The sequence below is a fragment of the Pocillopora damicornis genome, chromosome 1 (assembly GCF_964200805.1).
Source record: "Pocillopora damicornis chromosome 1, jaPocDami1.2, whole genome shotgun sequence".
NCBI classification, from domain to species: Eukaryota; Metazoa; Cnidaria; class Anthozoa; order Scleractinia; family Pocilloporidae; genus Pocillopora; species Pocillopora damicornis.
In genome coordinates, this window is record NC_142670.1 from 6,217,093 (window position 1) to 6,241,138 (window position 24,046).

Below are 24,046 nucleotides of genomic sequence, written 5' to 3' on the forward strand. Positions count from 1 at the left end.
AGAACTATTGATCCTCCTGAGATTTTACTTTCATGATGTATTAGAGCAGCCAAAAACTAATATTCAGACAAATTTTCACTCCAAATGGGTTCTTGGTTTAGTGATAGACTACTCTTGAATTTCTAAGCTTTTGCGTGACGTGGCCTTTACATGACGAGCGAGAGAGCTGTTATGTTGGTTTAAAAGGTGACTTATTTAGGGAAATTCAGCTATCTGAACAGTTCTTGTATTAGAATAAAGTATTATTGTTACGTTTATGAGTTCTTAGAGAGATAAATTCACGCTTTTGTAGCAAAACTCAGTGACAGATGTTTCTGCTGGTTTCCGGCCGCCATGTTGGTGCCCATCTAGGTGGGCACCAGCATGGCGGCTCCATACAAATCTCTATAAATTTGGGAAAAACGTTTCTCCTCATATCTTCCGTAAGAAAAATTGCTGTGACCTGAATCTTGGCGAGAGTCTTTACATATCTAGCTTCTTTCTATTTCCAGATTCTAGACTAAATCGATTGAACGGTTTTTATTTTTTATTTTGATCTATTTTGAATGGCGTGACACTGAAAACCAGCAATAGGTCATAAGATAACCATAATCTAATTCAAATTCACGGAACCAAATGAAAGGAGCTGTCAGACGAGAGAGGTTGAACCACGTGCAGTTGCCCCAAGAGATTGCTTTGAAAATGGCAAATAGATCCACGGAGAACACTTCTCAGGGGTACGTACTCTGTTGTGGATGTCGATATTTCCATGAATGACTGCGCTCTAGATTCGCGCCGGCTCGTTCTGCGATTTGGTTGTTTCGTTGCGCTGTCGTCTCCTCGAGGTATATCGTTTGTTTATTGAAAAATATTCAAATTTGCAGCATGAAATTTGCAAAACGTTATTTGAAGTTTTATACACTGATATTCAAAAACAATTTTTATGTAATATACAATGACCCTATAGAAAAAAAAAACTGCGCATAAAAGTTCTACAGATTGGACTTGAATGGAATAAGTGAGGTCGTGCACGTTTTCCCAAACTTAAAATTACACTGGTTTCTAAATTGTGTTTGCTTGAGTGGTAGCAGATGATGGAGTTTATGCGCAGAATTGGATACAACTGAGTCAAAGAGTTAACGTTTGTAACACTCTTCTTTGCGTCTGTCTTTCAAATATCTGATTTCATAAAATGTATTTAGTCTCTATTGTAAAACTAGAATCGGCCATATCTCCGGAAGTTTTAGTGCTTACTGTGATTTGATAAACGAAACGAAACGAACTGAAAATATGAACATCTCCGTGGTGTTCTTAGCTAATCAAATCCTCTTCTGTATTTAAAGGAAGGACTGCGCCATTTAGCTATAAAATGTAGATCTATAATTACAAAAGAAAAAAAAAATCCGTGAGGCTGCAGCATCGATGTTCGTAGTCGACGGATGATTCGATTACGTGACATGACACCTTCCCTGAAAAATATCGCGTGACTAGAGTTGTTTTGCGGCATGTTTCTGATTGGAAAATAATAACGATAAAAAGAGTTTTCGTTGAGGTTTCAGTAATAATAATGGTTGTTGTGTTATCATTTGTATGAGTTCTGGACTGAACTGACCGGTTCATCCATAAGGGGGGCATTGGGATTTTCGATATTTTTTTAGGATCGGTTTTTGTGCCATGGAATTTTGGTTTTTCAGATTGTGTGTTCATTACGGATTGCGGATTTTCCGTTCTTTAGCATATGTTTTTCGGTTTCGTCATAAATACTTGTCTTATGGGTTTCGGATTTGGTTTCCTAAGTGGTTTTCGGATTTTCCCATTTGGATTCCGGTTTCTCTTCGATCCAAGCGGCCACTGATCTCGAATAGCCGCGAAACCTCTGTATGTTCCACTTGTCAACACTGTATCGGACCGATCAGGGTTTTGAGAACTGGGATGTGAACACTTATAGATTTTGACGGTTTTGCATGTGGTTTTTGATTTTGATCTAATTTTTTTGCGGTTTTGCGGTTGTGGATAATTTTTTCGACAGCTTAGAGGTTTCTAATGGACCCTCTCATCCTTCTGTACAGTGGAGTTCCACACGGATTCTTTTTTTGCAAATTGAAAATCTCTCTTTCTAAAATTACAAATCTTCATTTTCGTTCTGTTCCGTGTCTTAAATTACAGTAAGCCTTGTGTAGTTATTTCCTCTGAAATTGTATGTGGATCTTTTTATACAGATTTTCATTCTCAAAATTATCAATTTAGGTGCCTCACAATTATCAAAGAGAGTCTGTTTGATCTTGGCTGTCTTCTTCCAGCTCTAAATGAAATATTGAAGTAACCTTTATCAGACAATGATGACAAAATTGTTTACATATCATAATAATTTGATTTAGCACCCTTCTTCCAAAAAGCAACCCCTTTGGAATAAGTACCCCCTTCCCCCCTGTTTTATGTTGGAAAGTTAGACAGGTGATGATGTTTTGCTAAAAACTCACTTGTAATTTCATGCTTGCACAATTGATCATTATTATTACATGTATTATTATTATTTTTAAGCTTGTCATTATTTTTATACTGGCCTTTGTCAAGCAAAGGTTCAAATCTGGACTTCAAAACTGCATTGGATTTCCTGGTTCGCTGATGTGAGAACAGAATTGATTAATAGAGCAAAAAGATCAAGGCTTATATTGAAGGTCAGCAACATATGGTCTGATCATTGTGTACTTTTAAGTAGTTGTACCTAAGTCTAAGTGACACCCAGCTACATGTACTTTTTTTCAAAAAAGTTGCAACTTGTAATAAAGGCACAGGGATGTGCTGCTGGTTTGGGTGGCATTTTCATGACTCACTTAGCTATAATGGGGTTACATTTTCAATAAAGTTACAAGAGTGGGGACTTAAACTGGAAAATTTTCGTACATCAAAATAAGGATTTACAAACAGGAAGATTCAAACTAGATTTAAATGTACCAGAATATTAATGCACTGAAAATGAAAAGTAAAGTGTTCTAAATTCACATAAACAAATGTGTCACTTCATTTTAGGATCATGACCTACTTAAAAGACTTGGTTTTAGCTAGATAGATGCATCTATAAACAGAAATTGACTAAGTTGGGATCACAAGTATTACATTTCTGGTAAAGTGACTCACTTAGCAGATGGGGTGTACAGTTGGCCACAGAATAGACTATAATAGGGCAGGTATTCCGAGAGGCCAGCAGCACATGGGTAGATGGGATCACAAAAGTAACACTTTCCACTTCATTGACCAAAAAACTGACCCCTACCCCTAATCTACCAGGAAATTGTGCCATTTCAGTCAGAATATAAACACAGTGCAATAATATGAAGCACTCCCTTATTGAATGGGTCTAATGGGAGTGTATTTTTAAGTGAGCTTAATTTGGGTGCCCATGTTTTACTAATGTTTGTGTGGTTTCCTTTCAGACAATTTGATTTTTTTAAGTGGTTTTGGCAACAGATTCACCATGGCTGTTATGTTTGGAGCCACTTCCAGCACATGCCTGAATATGTTTTTAAGTAAAAAATGGAATTTCTCAGATGCCTGACCCAGCTGGATGGGTGCAGGGTAAGTGGTCATACCATAGCAGCCTAATTTTGAATAAATTGAGTGTTTGTTTGTTTTGTTTTGTTTTTCCTCTCACTGTTAAAATCATTTTAAAGAGTATAGTAGTTATAGGTTAACTCAGTTTCCATGGGTCAGTATTATTTTATGAACAAATTTTAATATAGTTATTAAATGGAATTTAACATACAGTTTAAATGACTAAGAGCAAATACATGCATGGTCAGTAGTGTTTTCAGACATTTGGTTTATGTCTTAGCCAGCTGTTAGCATCCGTGCAGTATTTGTTGCATTCTGCATAGTTTGCATCAGCACTGCTGTGGATGTTAGGGCTCTGGGGCTGTCCTCATCCAGCAGTATACCTTATCAGTGTATGTGTTGGTTTATCGTGTGCCCGTGTTGTGTTTGCTGTTCTGTAGTGTGGGATTCTTGTCCTTGAGGATAGCAGTTCTCGGTGTTTCCTCCCCTCAACCGCAACTGCAGGGTTTGTTTTGCAGGGTCTATTTCAGCAAGCTGCCACTTTAGCGTTGGGTAGGCCAGTTGGGTGTTCTAGCATCTTGGGGTGTGACTGTAGTTGCAGCTCCTAGGCCCCTTGGGCACCCAGCCTCCATTTGTGATGTAAGTGTGAACTTGATATTAAGTTATTTATTTGGAATATTTATACAGGCTGGCTCAGTTCGGCTTTTAAAAGCAGGTGTAAATGTGGGCCCTATAAATGATAAGAAGGCCACACTGGGGCAACATTTGTTACTCTTTGTTGAAGTCTGTGAGTTGTTTTACTCTTTAACTCTCAAGATCTGATTATTAATTAATTCTCCCCTCTAGCTGCTGCACAATTGCATATTCATCAGTTATGAGAACTTTTCTGTTGGATCAAGAAAACATCTTCTACCTGAGAAGTCTGGGTATTCTCATCACCTGTTTGCTAGATAATGTGTGGATATTATAGGGAGAAGTTACCTGTTAATCATTTCTGGGAGTTAGGGGGTTAATGTCCGCTGCTTATAACCAGTACAGAGAAGATGTAGGAGAGTATGGGGCCTATGGTTTATCATCCTTAGCTGAGAAGACTAGAACATCTAACCATTTGCAGATGTTGTATCAAAGGCAGCATGTTCTTGTTAGTTATTTTAAGACCTGAGTGTTGTTGTGGTCTGGGCTTGAACCCTCAGCTACCAACATAGCCATAACACCTTCGCAATGTAAAAAGAAATCACAAGGACTCATCCAAAGCAGTCGCTAGATACTTTAATCTGCACAATCATTCTTGGCAGCATATGGCACTTTGTGGCCTTTCCCTACATCAAGGCAGTTCAGAGGGCTGCATAACTCCAGAGCAAAAATTATCTTTCAAATAGGCACTCTTAAGCCAGATGGTATCAACGAATGCTTTTCATTCAGCTAATATATTCTTGTTTTCCTGTCACCATATTCCCACCAATAACATAGCTCCATTTTCTGAATATAAATACACACACAACCCACAATTCCTCCAATTGCTCCGACGAAGGGCTATTGCACTCAAAATGTCAGCTTTTAAACCCTTTACTCTGGCCAATTTACACTATCAACTTAGTCAATAATACTTAATTACCCTGTTATACTCTCCCACTGATGCAGCACCACAGTTTCTTTAGAAATTTACCCCCTTTACCTGCACAGCAGTCCAGCACTCAACACGAGCAAGCAGAAAAAAAATCCTCTGTTTTAATTAGTTTTTCAGATTATTGTCACTGTTCTTGTTTACAGGATCCTGTTCTACTCATTTTTTGCTCTCTGACAACTGACAACAGACTGGCTGGGTCCTTGCTGGGTTTTCTTTATGTTACAATCAGGTGAGCTAGCTATTACTTTGTTTATGAATACCAATTTAATCAGACTGTGAGTTTGTTTTTGAACTAGCAAATACAATACCAATGGAAATTTATAGTTAAGAGTCTAGAGAATATGGATAACATCAACACACACTGAATACATCAGAACAACAAAATTGAATCAAAAGATACAGCAAAATATGGCTAAAGATATCAACTAAATCTTGACATCAAAGGAAAGAAGAAAAACAGTAAATAGCTCTAGAAAGGACAAAAAAAAGGAAAGCATTACGAGGAAAATAGCTTAACCGAAAACAATTCATAAAACGTGAAACCATGAGCTTTTCAAGCGCTCTTGATGGGGCATGAAATCGACTTTGAATTTCTTAGTTATCTGGCTGGCTGGCATGCATTTTCTTATTGGCATGGAGATTTGCATTGAGATCTCTTTTCTCTCTAGCTTACTTGAGGGGAGTTGAGAATCTACGTCACTAATGTTCAGGTACATTACTTACGTGACGCAAGAATAAAGTATTAATGTTAAAAGTATCCCGACGATGGAGAGGCTCAGTCCCACGTAGGTGATAACTTTCAGAGCTGTTTCGTCCTCCTCGGTGAGCTGTGTCAAAAAAGAAAAAGAAATTTAAAATAAAACATTGAGGTATTTAATTGAGCCCATAAAATTATAGAGTAAGGCAAAAATTATTTGATTACCTTTGTGCTACCGTCGTAGTCCAGTAAGACGGCGAAATGCGTCAAATGATTGCAGCTGCAAACTGTTTCTTCTGAGTTGCTTTTTGATGTAACTACATGGCATCCTTCCTCTGAAAAGCCTTCTGACCTGAAAAAAAGTAGGTCGACAAAGCGCACAAAATTGTTCATCGTTTTGGAAGAGGCGATGTTTGACAATTTTGCGCTAAGTTTTTCCTTCATTGTAGTCTTAGCTGCGAGAACATTTCAGTCAGACTTCCTCTCTCTAAAAACGCCAACATGTTGGCCTCCAGGGAACATCTTGCTAAGAACGTTCATTCATTCTCCTTCATACTTAAATCAATTTAAGAAGGAATAAATACTGAACAATAATATAATTATTGCAGTTTTATTTTTACCTATTGCTGCTGCCACTCCAAAACATACAACGCTTCTCTGCTGTCAAGACCTGAAAATGGATTTTATCTTGTCAGAATAAATCATAACAACGCGTAACTACTAATTTTAATGTTACCTTAAGGTTTTTGAACTTAAGGATGACATTTTCTCCCAATTTATTTGGCTTGGGGTCCATAGTTATGGCCATTATCCTGGAGTTGATATACCTATGAAGAAATTATATTTGAAAATGAACCAAAACCAAGGAATCAACAAGCATATACTCTCGCTAGATTCAAGCGAATTTTTATTGAAGGTGAAATAGTCTGAGACAGGCAGGGAGACTTCCAACCTTAGTTGGAACTTTTGACAGTTTCTAAGGTCAGTTTAGTTGAACTTGGGTCTTACGTGTTTCTGCGTTGTGTGTTTTTTAGGAAAGGGACATACAATAAAATGAAAATAACATCACCTTTTGTTGGCTGTTTTATTCCTGATAGGTTGATCTGTCAGAAATAGGTCATGCAGATCCTTGTACACAAAAGCCACCACCAATGATCCTTAAAACCCCCAAGAATCAACAAAAAATAAGTTATCAAAAAAAAAATAATAATAATAAACCACAAAATTAAAATTTTTATCATGACATTAGAAGGAAGGCAAATGATTCAAGAAAATAGACTATGTAAACTAATAAACCGCATTTTTTTTAAGGATTTATTTCAATACAGAAATTTCGATTGGAGAAACCAAGGTAACTAAAAGTTGTAAAGTTAACACGCCGTTTAATACGAACCATTTTCCTCAAAATTTGAAGAAGCGATATCGATTCTCGCTTGCCATCGTTGTTCCTCAAAGTGGAAGTAACTCGCATTCTGGCGATAGGCTTTTTGAATGGCCAAAACTGTCAAACCGAGCGAGAAGAAAGGTTTCAAAATTTTGAAGGATTTCTATTCTGTCTTATTGATTGTTTAAAGATACTTTTAATTTCCTTCACCGCAAAATTTTAAAGTATCAAACAAATTAAAAAGAAAAAAACAACCAGACATCGATAACATTCAACAATAACGTTTCAGGCTTATAAATGAGTTCTTACATTATCTAGGAAATTATGCCGCTCAGTCGGTCTGTCAGCAAGTCATTAAGTAACAGAGAAATAGACTTTAAACCTAAACAGTTTTGAAGGCCGCAACCTCACCCATTTTTGGGGACACGATTCTTTTTGAAAGCCTCATTCCACTCAAGTGCTGCTTTCCATAATTAAGAGCAAAATTCTCGACGGCCTCTGCCACCTCAAAGATGGATTTTCTTAGAGTCTTAACCTCTTCCATGTTGGCCATGTCTTTTGCGACGTTCGCGATATTTATGGTGAAATTTTCAAACACACCTACAGCCTCCTGCAATGACGTAAAATATTTCCAGGTCATTAACTAGCCAGTCTCATAGATGCAATTGATATTAAGAAGGCGGAAAAAGTCTAGCAGGAGGCCCTCGATGGTGTTCAGGGTATTCATTGTCAAAATAACTCTTTTAGGAGCCTGGATTATTTTTTCCCATTTTTCACCATTTTCACCTCATATGGCTTGAATGGTGGTTTATCCTGAAAGATCAGATATTTACTTTTATGGTTTAAATAGATATATCAAAGTTAAAAGCCTTCAAGTTATGAAAATTGGATACCTTTATGGAAATATTTCTGGTAATGTTTATTCCGGATAATTTTGACACAGAAGCATTTGCCTAGAATTAAAAAAAATATATGTCACATTTATAAACAGAGAAGGTCCCGAAAAGCGACATGCATAGAAACGTAAATGACTATTTAGAACACAAACCAGCTCCTCGACTGTCCTTAAAAACGATGACAATGGTGTTGTTGGCGATGGCGATGGCGATGGCGATGGCGATGGCGATGGCAATGGCGATGGCGATGCTGGAGATGGATGATAATGGAAAATCTTGGATTAGAACGAGATGTCAATTGAGCTGTTTCAATGTTTTACAGCTTTCCTCCCAGCACATGTTTGTATATTTTTCCAACTATTGGGAGGCGAATGACAGGAAACGCAAACGGTTTAAAAGTTCAAAAATTCAAACTTGTCATATCGCTCAATTTACAAAACTTGGATGAAACAGATGTTTTATAATAAGTGAACGCTAGCGAGGATCACTTTGGTTTCCTTCCAAAACAGGTTTTGCTAAATGTGTCAACACCATATGTCGCCAATGTTACGAAGTACTCAACTTGAAGTGTGCTATGCCAACGGAAACTATTGGAATACATTACCTCGAACATCCCCGTTGTTAACAATAATGAGGGAGGAAAAGACAAACGAGCTATGGCTTTTGTTAATTGATTAGGTAGCTGAGGAAATGGTTTACCACTCAGCTATAAGCTTGATCGCGATACTCGCCGGTTTTAATTTCAATTACGTTAAGCACCGGTGAAGTTTCGATTACATTGAGCACCAGCAAGTCTGTCGGGTCCCCCCTCCCTTATCATTTTGTACCTTTTATTTCTAAGAATGGGTTATTTATTGTGCTTGAGACATATTCACGTCATTATAGTGACCCACTCCTCTTACCATATCGTTGTGTACAAGGTGGTCCAATGTAGTCTTGGTAAGAGCCCTGCCAAGAGTTTTGTCCAGGAGCTGAATCTGCTGAACAAATGTCACAAATGCAATACAGAGGAATTAATTATTCCAAAAAGAAAAGAAAAGATCAGATTTACACACGCGATTGCACCTAACAAACGGGCAAACTCCCAGAATCTCGAAACAGAATTAATTTTTTACTGACAATTATTTTCCATTTACTGATTGAATAGAAGTGTGCTCTGATTGAAGAGGTATACGTCGTTCATCAATACTCGTTACAGATATTAAACTTAAGTTTGTTTGCCAAACCAGTACCGTTGATAATGATTTTTTTGTTGTTTTTTTTAAACGTGCATGCGCTTTTGTTTCCTACACTTTCTCTTCTTCACAGGTGTCAGATTGTGACAGATGCATTTAAAGAAATGCCTCAAAGTTTGTTGGCAAGCCATTTGAATCACCTTTTTTTCATTATACAAATAAAAATATTTCGGTGAAGCCTCTATTTAACTTGCATTACCTCAGTCTGTTTCAGCTACCATTTACTCGATCAAAAATTGTTCAGCTCATGCAGGATCTTGCCGTAATTACAGCCCTAAATCAGTAGGGTACACACAGGCACCCATACTTCGATATGTTTTGTTCAAAAGAACATGCATTCATTCACTGATATCAATGAAAACGCCTTGTCACTTATACCAAGGGAAAATTCCGTTGGCTAGATTATCCCAATCTCAACGCCCTCGACAAAAGTTGTTAAATATACAATTTCCATCCCTGTTTTTCCAGCTGCAGGCGATGTAAAAAAAAAGGAAAATTTTAGAGTCATCATTCTTTTTCGAAACATATGTCCCGGATTTTTTCATGGGCATTATGTTCGACCACTAATACGCGCTTAGAAGGTCGTTCATCGCTCACACGTACAAGTTAGATGAGCTGAGCATATTCTGTGAACGATATTTTCACTTTTAAGAAGCAAGAGCAATTTTCCTGACACAAGTGGAAGACTGTAATGTTTCAGCACATAGTAGACTTTATGGTTGGAGTGTGATCTTACCTCCGGGAATCTCGCAAATATAGGCATTTTCATCATTCCGAGAGATACCATTAAAGAGGCCTCTATTCCTGGATATTTCCGCATAATCGTCGTTACCATCTGGCTCAGAATCTCGCCATTTCGAAATGTTTAATTGTTCTCCACTCAGCCAAGTCCAAACCCCGCCTATCTTCCATAAACCAATGTGCCACGCACCAGCATTCCTAGTACCACGCTTCTGAATCTCGTTACTGATAAACTGCCATTCTTCTTCAGTTTCGATGGAGACTAAGTCAAATCCCTGGACGTTACAGACACGCCTACTGTTATTCCAATCTCTTTCGCTTTTCGAAAATATGTAAGAGGAGTTTTTGAAACAGGTTGCTTGGCACTCTACGAGAAAAACCAGTACTTCAAAACTGGTACTCAAGACCTTGGGCATACATTCTTCGATGTGTTATGTTTAAAAGAACATGCATTTACTAACTGACCTCAGTGAACACGCCTTGTAACTTGTGGCAAGGGAAAATTCCGTTGGCTAGATTATCCCAATCTCAACGCACTCGACAAAAGTTGTTAAATATACAATTTCGATCGCGGTTTTTCAGCTGCAGGCGATGCAAAAAAAGGACAATTTTAGAGTAATCATTTTTTTTTTGGAAACATTTGTCCCGGATTTTTTTATGGGCATTATGTTCAACTACTAATACGCGCTTAAAAGTTCATTCGTCGCTGACACGTACATGTTCAAGTGAGGTGAGCTGAGCATATTCTGTGAACAATATCTTCATCTTAAGAAGCAAGAGAAATTTTCCCGACACAAGTGCAAGAATGTAATATTTCAGCATATAATATACTTTATGGTTAGAACGTGATCTTACCTCCGGGAATCTCGCAAATGTAGGCATTTTCATCACTCTGATTGATACCATTAAAGAGGCCTCCATTCTTGGATATTTCCGCATATTCGCCGTTACCATCTTGCTCAGAATCTCGCCATTTCGAAATATTTAGTTTTTCTCCACTCTGCCAAGTCCAAACCCTGCCTATCGTCCATAAACCAATGTGCCACGCACTAGTATTCCAAGTACCACGCTCTTGAATTTCATGTTTGATAAACTTCCATTCTTCTTCAGTTTCGATGGAGACTAAGTTACCTCCCTGGCTGTAACAGACTTCCCTGTTCTGATACCTGGCAATTCCATCATCAAATGAAGGATGACTGTAGAAGAGAAAATAAGATTGTTATGTCGAAAATAACGTTTGAAACAACTAAAAAGTTGAAATGAAAGGAAATTGCGGTAAAAAATGCCAAAACTTAAGACAGTTTTTAACTGTTCCTCGAAGTAACCGGGATGGGCGCTTATTCCTTTGGGCAACGACTTCACATGCATAGAGCAAAGCAAATACTTGTGCCTTATAGCTTTGTTTTTCCCAGAATCATCACCGAGAGGTCAAACGTATGGATTAGACTTTTATTTGTAAGTTCAAAAAGTTCAAAATTGTCGCTTCTCGGAACAGATAACTACAATATAAATATTTACGACTTATTCGATGCCGACATTTTGCGCGATATTATTCCAAGTCAAGAGAGTGCCGTTGGGAAACCATTCAAGTGTTCTTTATAACCGTCAGAAAAGTTTAATGAGCTAAGAAATTTGTTGCTTAAAAAAGGGAAAAAACAACAACAACAACAATAATATCCGTTTGGTAGGTGCAGCCTTCTGTTGTTCCGCTCTCCGTCCGTATTTTTGCACTGTTGTACAATGGAATACCGTGAGCATGTTCCATTGCCCAAATAAATGGCTTAAATGGCGTAGTAGCGGAGAGATAAAAAAGTATATCTTTCGACAAATGACCCTATTATTATTTCAAAAAAAAAGTAAAAAAAGTGATTTGAGTGGAGATGAAAATTGTAAATGAAGACAGTAAACGTAAAAATTTTGCTTTTTTTTTCTCTTTTTCTAACTGGGTTGGAATTCATTAATTTACCGTCTACTGGGTTTTGGCGTCCATTTAGAAAATAAAATTCAACAACTGAAACCGATAAAAAATTCGAGGATGCAGGGAATTTATTAAAGGGAATTAAAAGATGAACCCGTCACAAGCTGAACTGTTGCTGACGGCATTTATTATGATAAACACTTGTCCAAACTGGCCCTCTGTTTATCACAATTATTTTTTCGACTTAGCGTTTTTATAAAATGAGCACGAATGCAACTCCCATTTCTTTCGTGCAAGATTGTTTAAGTGAAACGTCTGAATTAGTTTTAGTCGACGAACTCAATTCGTTTTTTTCGCGAAAAAGATCATATATAGCGTCTGTTTATTTCTCGGTTGACTTATGGTCACAGCAGCTTCATGAGGTAGGCGACTATGTTATCGTGTTCCTGAAACCTTATATAATATTTCTGAAAGGCTTTGCACTAAACGTCCATTAAGACACAACAATCGTGAATTATAACTACCATTTCAATTTTAAAACCGCAAAACTGTTTCAAGAATAAAAAATATCTAGATCTAACCAGACACTATTTACTTAACATTTCCATAACATAATCAGAAGATGTAGTAGAGCTTCGGTTGTACTTACTCAGAGCAGAGTGTAAAAACAGGGCTGTGAACATTTTACCGGATTGAAGCCCAATTCTTCAAGCTTATTATATGAAGAAGTTGCCCCCAGCCGATGCCAGTATGCTTATGCTATATAGTTCTTAACATGAAAACAACACCGACACGACAGATTCTGTAACGTATTAACACTCTTTTGATGGCGGTAATATGACATATGATAATACTCGATCGCTTCTCACTGACATAAGCCACCACTATTTTTTTCCTTCATAAAAGGAACAATGAAGCTAACGGCTTTTTCCACCAGGTGCAGAGGAATTGTTCGCTTCAGCAAAACAGGAAACTCACTAAAGTTAGCTATATAGAAATAGCTATATTAGTTTACATTTTCTTATAGAGCAAATAATAATAAGTTGATAAAATACGTTTTTAATAAAACTAGTTCATGAATCATGTTTAAAGTTAGTGGTCTTTTGTAAATCAGTATTTTCCTACCGGAAGCTTTATCGAGTATTCGATCTGTTCAACTGCACGGATGCAAGAAATTACCATCTATCCATCAAATAAATGAAGCTGCTCGTTGAAACTGATAACGTTTATATCGTATTTTAATAACTTCACCAGCGGGACTGATTCTATAATACATGTATGGGGAATAAACCAGGGGAAGTAGAAGTCCTCTGGTGAATTCATATCAACGCTGCATGTATTGGAACGACATGCAGGGGAATCCAGCATTTCTCTGAGTCTACGAGAAACACAATAACATCGATATTTGTTAAAATAGTAATTGGGAGAGTGGAATAGCAAATAATAAGGAGGGAGGCTCGAGCGCTCGAAGGAAGGCGCGCAGAGGACACAAATAAGTAAAAAACTTTCCCTTTAAAGAGACGAAAAGTGTCCTTTATGGCTCCTCAATGTTATAGACCAGTCTAGAAGGGGGGGGGGGGATGGGGAAGGGTAGGATAAAATTTACTTTATCTTTCCATAGGGTTCTGTGTGATATTCTTATCCTTCCTCATTGGCAACTAACAATCACTTTGATATGATTCGAACTAGCTCTAGGCAAGCAAATTGATATTCCGCTCGTTGATAAACTGGGCACTGTAAGTCAATGTCGCGAAAGACAATAGCATTCTAGGCGATACAAGACCGCCGAATGTCTTAGGCAATTGCGGAAGATTCGTTCAGAAAAAGTTGAATCCCCCACCGGATTTTTAGGTTGGTATGTTGCAGAGTCCGAAAACGGAAGTCCATGATCGCGTAATAAAAAAAGACGCCTTTAAGTGACCACATGCCAAATTACGTCAACATTCAAAATTTTTCGCAATGCCGACCGCCAATAGAAACACAGAAGTGTCCTGCGGTGTCTCAAGAGGCTATCAGCAAAAACAAATTTTGCGGATAACAATCGAACAGTTGTCCGTACCAGAACGTAGTTAAATAGTCTAAGAACTCTTTTCTCTCTTTATCTTTCGTTATTCACAGTCAGTGATCTAAAGCACAAATAGCTGTTTTCTCGATTATTTAGAGCAGACTATTGGAGCCAGGGTACCTGGCAAGGGTCACTTGCCGACGACGTGACGGTAATTGCAACATTCAGTATTAAACAGCATGTCATTTTTCCCGTTCTGTGTGGTTAAAGACAGAGTAACATTAAGTAGAATCACAAAACATATATATATATATATAGATTTTTTTTTTTTTTTTTCCATTCGCATTTCCCATCCGCCATCCACACCCGCCATCTGCAGTCATCCGGTCCACGTTTTACAGACACCCGGACGTTTTGCCTCACAAAACACCTCGGTAGTTCTTTCTGGTGACATGTTCAAATTGACTACTCACAAGTTGGCAGGCTATTCGGTTGGATAAGACGTCTTTGATAATTACTCACGTGCGTTTTGATATTAAGGAAACCTTTTATTTGAAATTATTGTTAATACAGAAATGCTTAGTTTGACATTACCTCAAAACTACTTAAGTTGGATTTGGGCTTTTACCTACCACGTTATCCACAGTTATTTAATAACGATATAGCTGCTTCTCAAAGCACGCCCTTGTACTACAGGAACAAGAAAATTTAAAAGGTTCTATCGCTATCTGCTGCCGTATTTTCTTCCGAAGGCCTTTAGGGAAACAACAAGCTCGAACCGCGTGCGAGAACTCTGAAGAAGTCTTTTTTTTTTTTTGGACTATGCTTGCGATACTAATAAACTCAACAAAAATTCAAATTCTAAAGAGAAATTTGGTACTCACTCAACAAAGTTATTGAATATAGGACGATTCCCCAAATCTGACAAGCCTTTGTCAACATCTCACTTTTCTGTTTGAGTTACGTTTCTCTCAGCCTTACGCTCAACCAATTCTAATCTTTTTTTCCCCAAATTTCCTTCCGGCCGAATCGGGTTGGTAGCAATTCTTCTTTGGGAAAACTTTTTTCCAGATCAGTCTCATGGTAAAAGAATAAGCTTTCAGAGTGTGTTGTTTTGAGTCAAAATCACCATTGTGTTGCTAATTCATTACGCAGGAAATTGGATGTTATTTACATTTTTGACGTCTTGTCTCCCGTTAAATTCAATTTTAAGAACTCAGACTTTTCACCTGTTTAAAAGAAAGCATAGCAAAAATATCAATTAATAGTGTAAGAAATCGTTTCTCTACGTTACTCATTATTCTTTTAAAATAATGGAGTGGACTAAAATGTTAAGTAGTCATAAATAGTCAGGCTCGAGAGAGTAAATTTTTGGTATCGATTGTAAATGTCCACTCTTGCGGTCGACTATTCACCATTGCGAGTCTTTGTTTATTTAGCTATTTAAGAAACCATCTCGGTGATTTTAGAGCAGTAGCATAACACGAACTAACTCGGAACAAATATGGTTTTACTTAAAGTAAGTTTCTAATTTCAATTGATTCTCAAAGCTCAAATGACTGTTCTGCCTTACTTTACCTTTTTACAATGCTCTTCTCCATAAGTAGTTAGATACTGTTTGTATTTTACTTTTCATTTGGATACATCAGTCTGGAATTTCGAGGTATGCCGAGCAGACCAATTAAGAAATACCACTACGCCATACAAAATGGGTGAGTAATCAAGACTATCTCAAGGACATTTCGATTTGAAACCCCCCCATTTGTTATCGCGCGGCTTTCTTGGTTTTGCAAAATAACAGGTCAGTTACCAAAAATAAGCACGTCAGCTTCGATAATTGTCCTAAGATTATTAAGGAAATAAGCCAGCTATCGACTCGCGTTATGAAAAATTATGGGGTGTTGATATTGTTCACATCTCCCTTCGAAGCTTTGTCTTTGGGCAAAATGTTCCCTTTTCGGACAGTCTATAAGCGGCGAAAATCATTAGCCTGAGGCGATTTATTCACAAATTAATGAGATATCAAAGATGGGTATCCCGCCAAAGAAGGACGAATCACGCAAGTTCCTCGATATATTGTTGTACCTGTATCTCTCTCGATGGAGATGTCCTTAAGATGATCGCGAGATAGCTCTGAAATCTCATCTATCCTTTTTCAAACATTACGAAAGGAGAAATGAGGTACAGACACATGGGGGCTCTGGCCCGCCTCTTTCTAATTTATGTGAAAAACAAAGCGCTTTATTCGAAAGCCTTCATATATAGTACTTCTGCATAGTGCTGTAAATTGGATCGATCTGCACCACGTATCACACTAAAATGATACATTATTTTTGTAGTGTTTAAATACCCACATCTAAATATGAAGGGTGGGGCAAGGGGGGGGGGAGTTGAAATAGATCTAAAAACCTCTTCCCTTTCTAATGGCTTCAATTTTCACTTAGCAACTGCTATCTGGGTTTTTTTTCCCGGAAAACAAGTCTGATGAAAAACCTTTTTGTTTTTCACGTTTACAGCGTTCCTTCACTTAAGATAAACTCAGGGCGTTTCTTGCCCAGGTGCATCTTTCCCGAACATCGAAGTTAGTTAGTAACTCGCAATTTTTAATCCGTTGAATCCGCTACGTTTAATCAGATGCAACTGATCCTGAAGAAATCTAAAATATTATTTCGTTTTTGTCACAAATTCAATTATTTGTTTTTTGACTCACTTATTTATCATAAAATTTAAAAGTCAGCTTTAACCGCTACTATTACCAAAGCAAATAGCATTTGCTATTTTATACGCATTTTAATTGCTTAAGAGCCATTTTCCGAGAAAATCGAAAATCGCATGACACTCGTGAAAAAAACGAATTCTTTTTCCTTTCGCCAAAACATCCCTTTCAGTAACCTTATTGAAGAAAAAATAATTTTGGGTTCAAGCGATTCATTGTACGGGAGAAATTATAAAAAGTTTGAAAAATCGATTTTTTGCTGGTTTTTCGTACTCAAAACATCAGAATCCGACTGCAACTTCGAGAAAACGGTGAACGCATAAGAAACAATCCCTAACATCGAAACTTTAGCCGAGTATTATTTCGTACTTACTCTTTAATTTCCTGGAAGAAATTTGAAGAAAGAAGTTTTTAACATTTACAATCGACAAGTTTAAAAAGGTCAAATTTGTATTTCTGGAAATGTTAATAAATGAAGGCGAACTTTAACTGTTGTAAAAGGCCATTGGTATATGCCGCTTCCTAGTAAAACCCATATAGAATAAAAGCTTGGCTATTGAACTAAATTAGTGGAAAGTTTTAGCTCTGGAAATCCAATACAATGCTCACACTAAAGTAAGCAATTTGAGTATCTGAGTAAATAAAATTTATGCAAATTAGACGGCCCGCTGAATGAATTCATATTTTTAACGCAAAGTTTTGTTGAACGAATAACTTACCATTGCTTGATGTGATAGAAGTTAAATCCATCTCTCAATCTGTTTGTCCTGTGAAGTGGCAACTCATCCATACCTGATTTGACCAAAATGTGTCCAGCAACTTCAGCGCTTGAGCTATGTAAACACTTCCCAAGCAGCGCTTATTACGCATCATCAGACGCTTCAGTAATAATGAAACCCGATTATGTTTTGTCCGAAAATAACATACAATGATGAAAATTAACCACTTCTCAAACCGCACAGTTAACAAGGTGAGTATTACTCTTATTGAGCGAACAAATCAGATACTAGACGGGATAACAAGATCATATGACGCATAATTTAGCAAACGTGCAGAGATTGGTCACGCTAGCTTGTCGCATACGACGGTACGTGCTATACTTCGTACACAATGTAAACAGACAAAGAAGTAATTACAGCTGTCCCAATGAAAAAATGTACAACCGTACGTCTGTTTATATATCATCAGTGTAGAAATATTCGACTCTAGGAACAATATTAATAAAACATTTCCAGTTCAAATGCTCCTGGAATAAAATTTATATATTGTCACGAACTGTTTCGCCACTTACTATTGCACGCGCCTCTACGATTTTATTTTTAATTGAATTATTTCCGTCTAGTATTACGAAATGCTGAAACAGCGTTAGAGGAGTTTGTCTCGTTTGTTGGGAGAGCTTTGTTTTTTGTCATGGCTTCGGCAACGTTTCACTCATGTAGTTTTTCTGGTTTATTACACGACGCCACACCCTGTGGTTTAAGCAGCGATTATCCAGGCCAAGTTGAAGTTCTCGCTTTAAGAAATTGTACAAGGGACATGTCGAGGCACTGCGAGCTGTATGGATTAAAAGCAGATACAGCACTTGACACTGAATGGAAACTGCTGTTAGCAAGAGCAGGTAAATCTTATGTACTGTCTTACCGTCTTATGTAACGGCTAATAGTGGTGTACATTTCCATCATCTCTTTATCACAGACCTCACGATGGTCATGTTATTCTAAGAAAATCTTCGGGTGCTTTCCATTCAGCCCAAAATTCCGGAAGTTTCGGTTAGAAATCAAATGGAATGGACCATTTCGGTTCGGTCCTACCAGAATATTTGGGAACGCCTTTGAAGCTGGTCCACTTGACCGGTCAGGTTATTTCGGTCGGTCGAACCGAAATGTCCCCTTCCATTTGACAAAATTATTGTCCCCAGTACTCGCGTACCGCTCTTTTGTATCCGGCTTGCAGTACAATAAGCAAACGAGTTCATCTCTTTAAAAATCGCAGGCTTTCTGCGATGTTAATATTTTGCAAACATAATATTAACGCTTACGATAGCAAAAAAGATCTTTATTCACCATCCCCGCTCCGCCACCCACACACACACACCTGTCACTGATACACAGACTTTAAAGACCTTTTTATGAAAACGCGACCTCAAGATCTCCTAGCACACGAGCCTCTCAACTCGCTCGTGATGTATGCAATGGAAAATTTTCCCTTTACCTTTGTTTAGGGGTATTTGCAGTGGAAGAGTCCCACTTGTCATTGACAATATGCCCTCGCCACAGAGCGGAATTTGGTATGCGCTGGAGATCCTCAAAAGTGAAGTGTAGCATTCCACTAGAAATAGCTGCTCACAAAACAGCCTCGGTCAAAGGCGATCGGCATTTGGGCAGCGTTCTATCTGCATTTATTTTAAACACTGAAGGAATACTTATTCAAGTTGGATTGCGTGAGTTTATCGTAACACATTTGTAGCTAAAGTACACGCTTTAATTTTAAACGCGCGAGGGCGTAAAGCAACATATGCGTAAGCGTTACAATACCCTTTAATCTCCTGTTCCCCTCCCCCCAAGGAAGAAAATGGCTTTGAAGAATAGTAAAGAAAGCGGCGATGGCCTTTTAACAAGGTTAACATTTATTTTTGCCACAGCTCTTTGCAGAATGTGCAAGCAACATTTCGCGGAGACAAACGAACAACAGAAAGTGACACCCGCACCAATGATTGAAGTTACTCCATACGTAGAACTAGAGACTTCAGAAGCAAATGTAAGTAAGTAAACGGTAACCTTGGATACAGAGTGATACTGGTCAATCTGTTGAAGAGTTCGCAGAAAGCTTTGGACGTCTTACAATCGCTGATGACACCTTTCTGTCGTCAGACACAATAAGCACAGCTTCTACTCAGAGTGACGAGCCCTCACCTGTGATCTTACATGAGCCGCACGTTAAGCTGAGTGAGTTCCTGGCAGCATGCAAACTTGAGCCGCTTGGAAAGCCATGGATTTCTTGGATTGATTCCTCTGAACGTACAAGACAACGTCAGACAAGGAGAGCCACAGAAATAGTAGCAACTGTACTAAAGAGCGTCACCCCTGATAATGCTGGTGAACTCTGGCGACGTCTAGCCTCTTCTACGGCTATGAACAAGGCCCTAGGTTTAAGCGAGTTGTCACATTCAGAGCATTTGTATTTAGAGGCCCTAGCAGAAGCGTACCAGAATGCAACCAGCTGGGATACCCGTAGACAAGTGCTTTTGATTTTGGCAGGGGTTGGAACTTTCAACAATATTTCCCGTTATATCCCGGGGTTGACGAGTTACCGATACTCCGTGGCTAATCTTCATCGATCACAGTTTGGCCGAGGCGCTCAAGTTCCACAACAGTCTACCACACGAATACGAGTAGACTTGAGGCAGCTTGACCACTTTCTTGGTTTCATCACAAGCCCGCATCTTTTTCAGGACTTTCCATTTGGGCAAAAACATCTCAAGCTTTCGTCTGGTGAGGTTATTCAAGTACCTAACGTAATCCGTATGATGATACCCGAGCGAGTGGTACAACAGTACACTCAGGACTGTTTGAAGATCAACTTCAGACCATTCAGCGGAACTACTATGAGACGGGTACTCTTTGAGTGCATGTGCCTCTGTAAGAAATTCACTGCAGGGCTTAGATTATTTTGCAGCTGAAGGTGCTCGCGCATTTGATGATCTCGTGGCCCTTGTGCGCCAAATAGGGGAATTAGGTTCCGGCAAGGAGTGGGAGACTACAGTTGTGCAAGCAAGCAGTATTTGAAGGGGGACTATAGGGTAATGTGAATTCTGACTCCAGCAAGACAGCTTGAATAAAACTAAAAGTAAGTACTTCTTTTATCTCGTCAACAAAATCATTCCGTAAAAAAAAAAAAAAAATTGTACTCTTTTTCTTCTCTAAATGGTGCACGTGTAACTAGCTTACATAAATTCTCGAGATTAACAATGCGCGCACGAGGATAGTCGAGGATAGTCTTTTCTAAGGTTAAGGTTAAAAGTTATTCGCCCCCCTACGTTAATAATATATGTTAGATTAAAAAATCATTTGATTAACTATTATATTGAAGTATAAGCACAGACAAACAGTAATCTCAGTTTTGTTTTATCAACAGGTTCATGTCACTAGCCCCTCTAACGTAGCAGACCATTGTGTGTTGTTTGCTCTTAGCGACTGTAGTGATTCAGATTACCAGCAACAATGCAGTCACCAACACACTAATCTTTGTGACCGTTGTCAAAGTCTTCAGGAAACTCTGGCAAAGATTGAACGGGTCCTTGGCGAGACGACCTTTCCGACTCAGGACGCGAAAGACGAAGCGCTATTTATATTCCAGACAGCCCAGCTGGCCATAATGTCCTGGAAATGCCACATCCTTAGATCAGCTAACCAATACCAAGCGAGAATAGATGCACTGGAGAAACTTGACGACAACACTGTCTTGATAATTAACGACTGGGCCATGAAGTTCCTGCCACAAAAATACAGAGAGTCCCAAACCGACTGGTTTGGTAAGCGAGGTATCTCCTGGCACGTTTCTGTCGTCTACCGTCGTGTGAGCGGGGTACTCCAGTGGCAGGGCTTTCTGCACATAGTCCAGTCGTGCAATCAAGGCAGTGCTGCAGTGGTTAAAATCATGCAGGATGTCCTGAATACCATCAAGCTGGAACACAGTGAGATTAACAAGGCGTTCTTTCGCTAGGATAACGCAGGATGTTATCATTCGTCGTCCACCGTACTCTCATGCCCAGTGATATCCTCCTCCACCGGCATCGAAATCAAGCGCATTGACTTTTCTGACCCACAGGGTGGAAAAGGTGCCGCAGACAGGCTCGCTGCAACCTGCGAGAATCACGTCAGGACTTTCATAAACGAAGGAAATGACGTGGCCAATGCCGAACAACTGAAGAGTGCTCTTCTTTCGCATGGGGGGGGGGGGGGGGTAGAAGGAGTTCGGGTTGCTGTCATGCAAAGTGTTGAAGAGGAAACAATAGTAGATGACAACAGAAAGATTATTGGTATCAACAAATTAAACAATTTCAAGTTTAAAGACGAAATTCTCGTAGCTTGGCGCGCTTATGGTATGGGAAAGGAAGAAAGAGATCGCATTGGAAACAACATCAGAAGGTTAGTCTAACAATTTTAATCGTTTTTTCATAGAATTATTTCATCGCGCAAATATATATATTTTTTTTACAGTTTGAGTAAAAGGTGTTTCTTATAGCCTTCAGACGCATGAAAGGCATCCATTTCCCATCCTGGTACGCAGGAGGAGCGGATGTCTACCACCCCGTGGGGTTTTGCTTTGTAAAAGACTTAAGCCCCTTAGCCCCTTTATAAATTTATAGCGCTTAATTTGTTCTACAAAATTTTTAAAACGGACATATGACGGTTCTGACGAACATGTCGTCATAAGATGTAAAAAGCAAACGTTTCATCTGTTCGCGAAGTAAAGTGGACCAAAGGGGCACTCTTCACAGGCTGTGCAGAGTGAAGTATTGAAGTAGGTGAACAGTGCTGTCTATGTAAATCTTGTTTCTTTATGTGTTATCTACTTCAGAGCATGGCATTGGTTGGCTTTCATCTGAGTTTTCTTCTGGAGACTTTAAACCCCTTAGCCCAAAACCGACTCAGTCAAGGAAGAAGCAAGAGACGGAAGTGGAGCAGGATCATGATCATACTGACAATACAAATGAATCGTCATCCGTGTTTACCTGCCCTCAGGATGGGTGTATTAAGGTCTTTCAAAGGCTGTCATCTCTCGAAAAACACCTATCTTTAGAGAAATGCACCAAGTCTCCAGAAACGGTCTTTGATAGACCTTGTCAAACTAGACTACAAGTCCAGGTTGGAGGAGGGCACGACCAGTCAAGTTATTTCGTTTGCGTCTTTTAGGGATACAAGAGAGGCTACATCCGGCGAATTAGAGGTAAAAGAATGATGGGCGCTAAAGCCGAGCAAAAAAGCATATCGCTTTAACCAAAACCAGAGGGATTATCTAAATGCGAAGTTTACAATTGGTCAAACCAGCGGCAGAAAACCAGACGGTGATATCGTAACGTGAAATGAGATGTGCACAAGGACCTGATAGTGTTCGTTTGTTCAAAGTATCCGAGTTTCTTACCCCGCAGCAGTGTACTTCATATTTCTCAGGTCTTGCAGCGAAGGTCCGACGGTAAACATCCGACGATGCTGAAATCCAAGCTGTAGTAGAAGAGGAAAACTTTACCATGGCAAGAGAAACAATCCTATCCATCACGCTACAGCACCCCATCACTTACGATCAGTACGATATCTGTGCCATGGCCAAGGGAGGATCTCTGGAGCGACTTAAACTCGGAATGCTTTAAAACAATTGTTAGCAACTAGAATTAGAAGTACCTCCCAAGCCTGTTCGCCGCAAAGCGCTCTACGTTGACCTGCTGAAAAAAGCCGTCATTAATTGCACTTGCCAGCTCCGTGGGCAAAATATGTAGAAACAGAAAGTACTACCCTGCTCACAGACGTTTTTCTGTTTTGGGAATTTGGTGCGCACAAGATAAGCGATTTCTCGTGAGAGAGGGCGGAACGCGCTTTTTTTTTTATACGTGCAGTCGACGATATCTAAAAATGAAGAGAGTCTGTGAACAGGCTAGTAAAGTACACAAATTGTAGAGTTTTGCTTAAACGGTGTTCTCACTTCTCCTCAGAGGCTTGCTTCCAGGAGTGAATCATTCACCATTTGTTCTCGCCGGAATAACTAAGTCAAGAAAAAATCTATTTTGTTCATTGCTTTGCTTCCTTTACTTATTTTTGAAGTTTGTTTATGTTTAAAAGAGCGTTCCTCTTCGGAAAGTGAGATCATTTCTTGTTTGTCAGGGTGAGTCCTTGTTACAAATCAGTCAGTTACCTTTCAGCTCGTGACTATTTACACGTTATAAATGTCTCTTCCCGCTCTAACGAATCAATGACACCTTATCTTATAAATGTGAAGAGGTATTTTAGCCTGCATAACAGCCGCTTTATGAGCCAAGCGAGGTGAACGCAGCATTTGCTCGAAGCACGAAACGAGTGCGAAGCGCGAGACGAGGGATGGAGAAAAATAAAGCTTTATTTTTCTCCTCCCCTCGTCGCTTCTCGCGCTTCGCGCAAAATGCCACTTTCGCCTCGCTTGGTTCATAAAGCGCCTGTTATGCAGGCTGGAGGTATTTCTGCAAGTTCTTTGAGTTAACCAAAGATAACTTTATTTATCTTCGCTAAACAACACTTCTAGAGGTCTCTATAGAAAGCGTTACGC

General features: G+C 38.9%; 2 protein-coding genes and 1 pseudogene across 2 annotated transcripts; 2 read left to right on the forward strand and 1 right to left on the reverse strand.

Annotated features, from left to right (window-relative positions):
• Positions 1 to 3,422: 3,422 nt before the first annotated feature.
• LOC149051605 (uncharacterized) lies at positions 3,423 to 17,540 on the reverse strand. Its single transcript, XM_089214499.1, has 13 exons — positions 17,470 to 17,540; positions 10,967 to 11,307; positions 10,107 to 10,478; positions 9,038 to 9,115; positions 8,288 to 8,385; positions 8,133 to 8,192; positions 7,651 to 7,849; positions 7,249 to 7,356; positions 6,925 to 7,012; positions 6,592 to 6,682; positions 6,476 to 6,525; positions 6,081 to 6,207; positions 3,423 to 5,985 (listed from the first exon to the last, which is right to left on the reverse strand). Exons 1-13 carry the CDS (start codon positions 17,538 to 17,540, stop codon positions 5,878 to 5,880), a joined length of 1,791 nt encoding a protein of 596 aa, XP_089070625.1. The 3' UTR covers positions 3,423 to 5,877.
• A 445-nt stretch (positions 17,541 to 17,985) lies between these two features.
• Positions 17,986 to 19,216, forward strand: LOC149051606 (uncharacterized). Its single transcript, XM_089214512.1, has 2 exons — positions 17,986 to 18,368; positions 18,972 to 19,216. The coding sequence occupies exons 1-2, from the start codon at positions 18,161 to 18,163 to the stop codon at positions 19,214 to 19,216; spliced, it is 453 nt and encodes a 150-aa protein (XP_089070638.1). The 5' UTR covers positions 17,986 to 18,160.
• Positions 19,217 to 19,459: 243 nt separating this feature from the next.
• Positions 19,460 to 23,342, forward strand: LOC149051607 (uncharacterized; annotated as a pseudogene).
• The last annotated feature ends 704 nt before the right edge of the window (positions 23,343 to 24,046 follow it).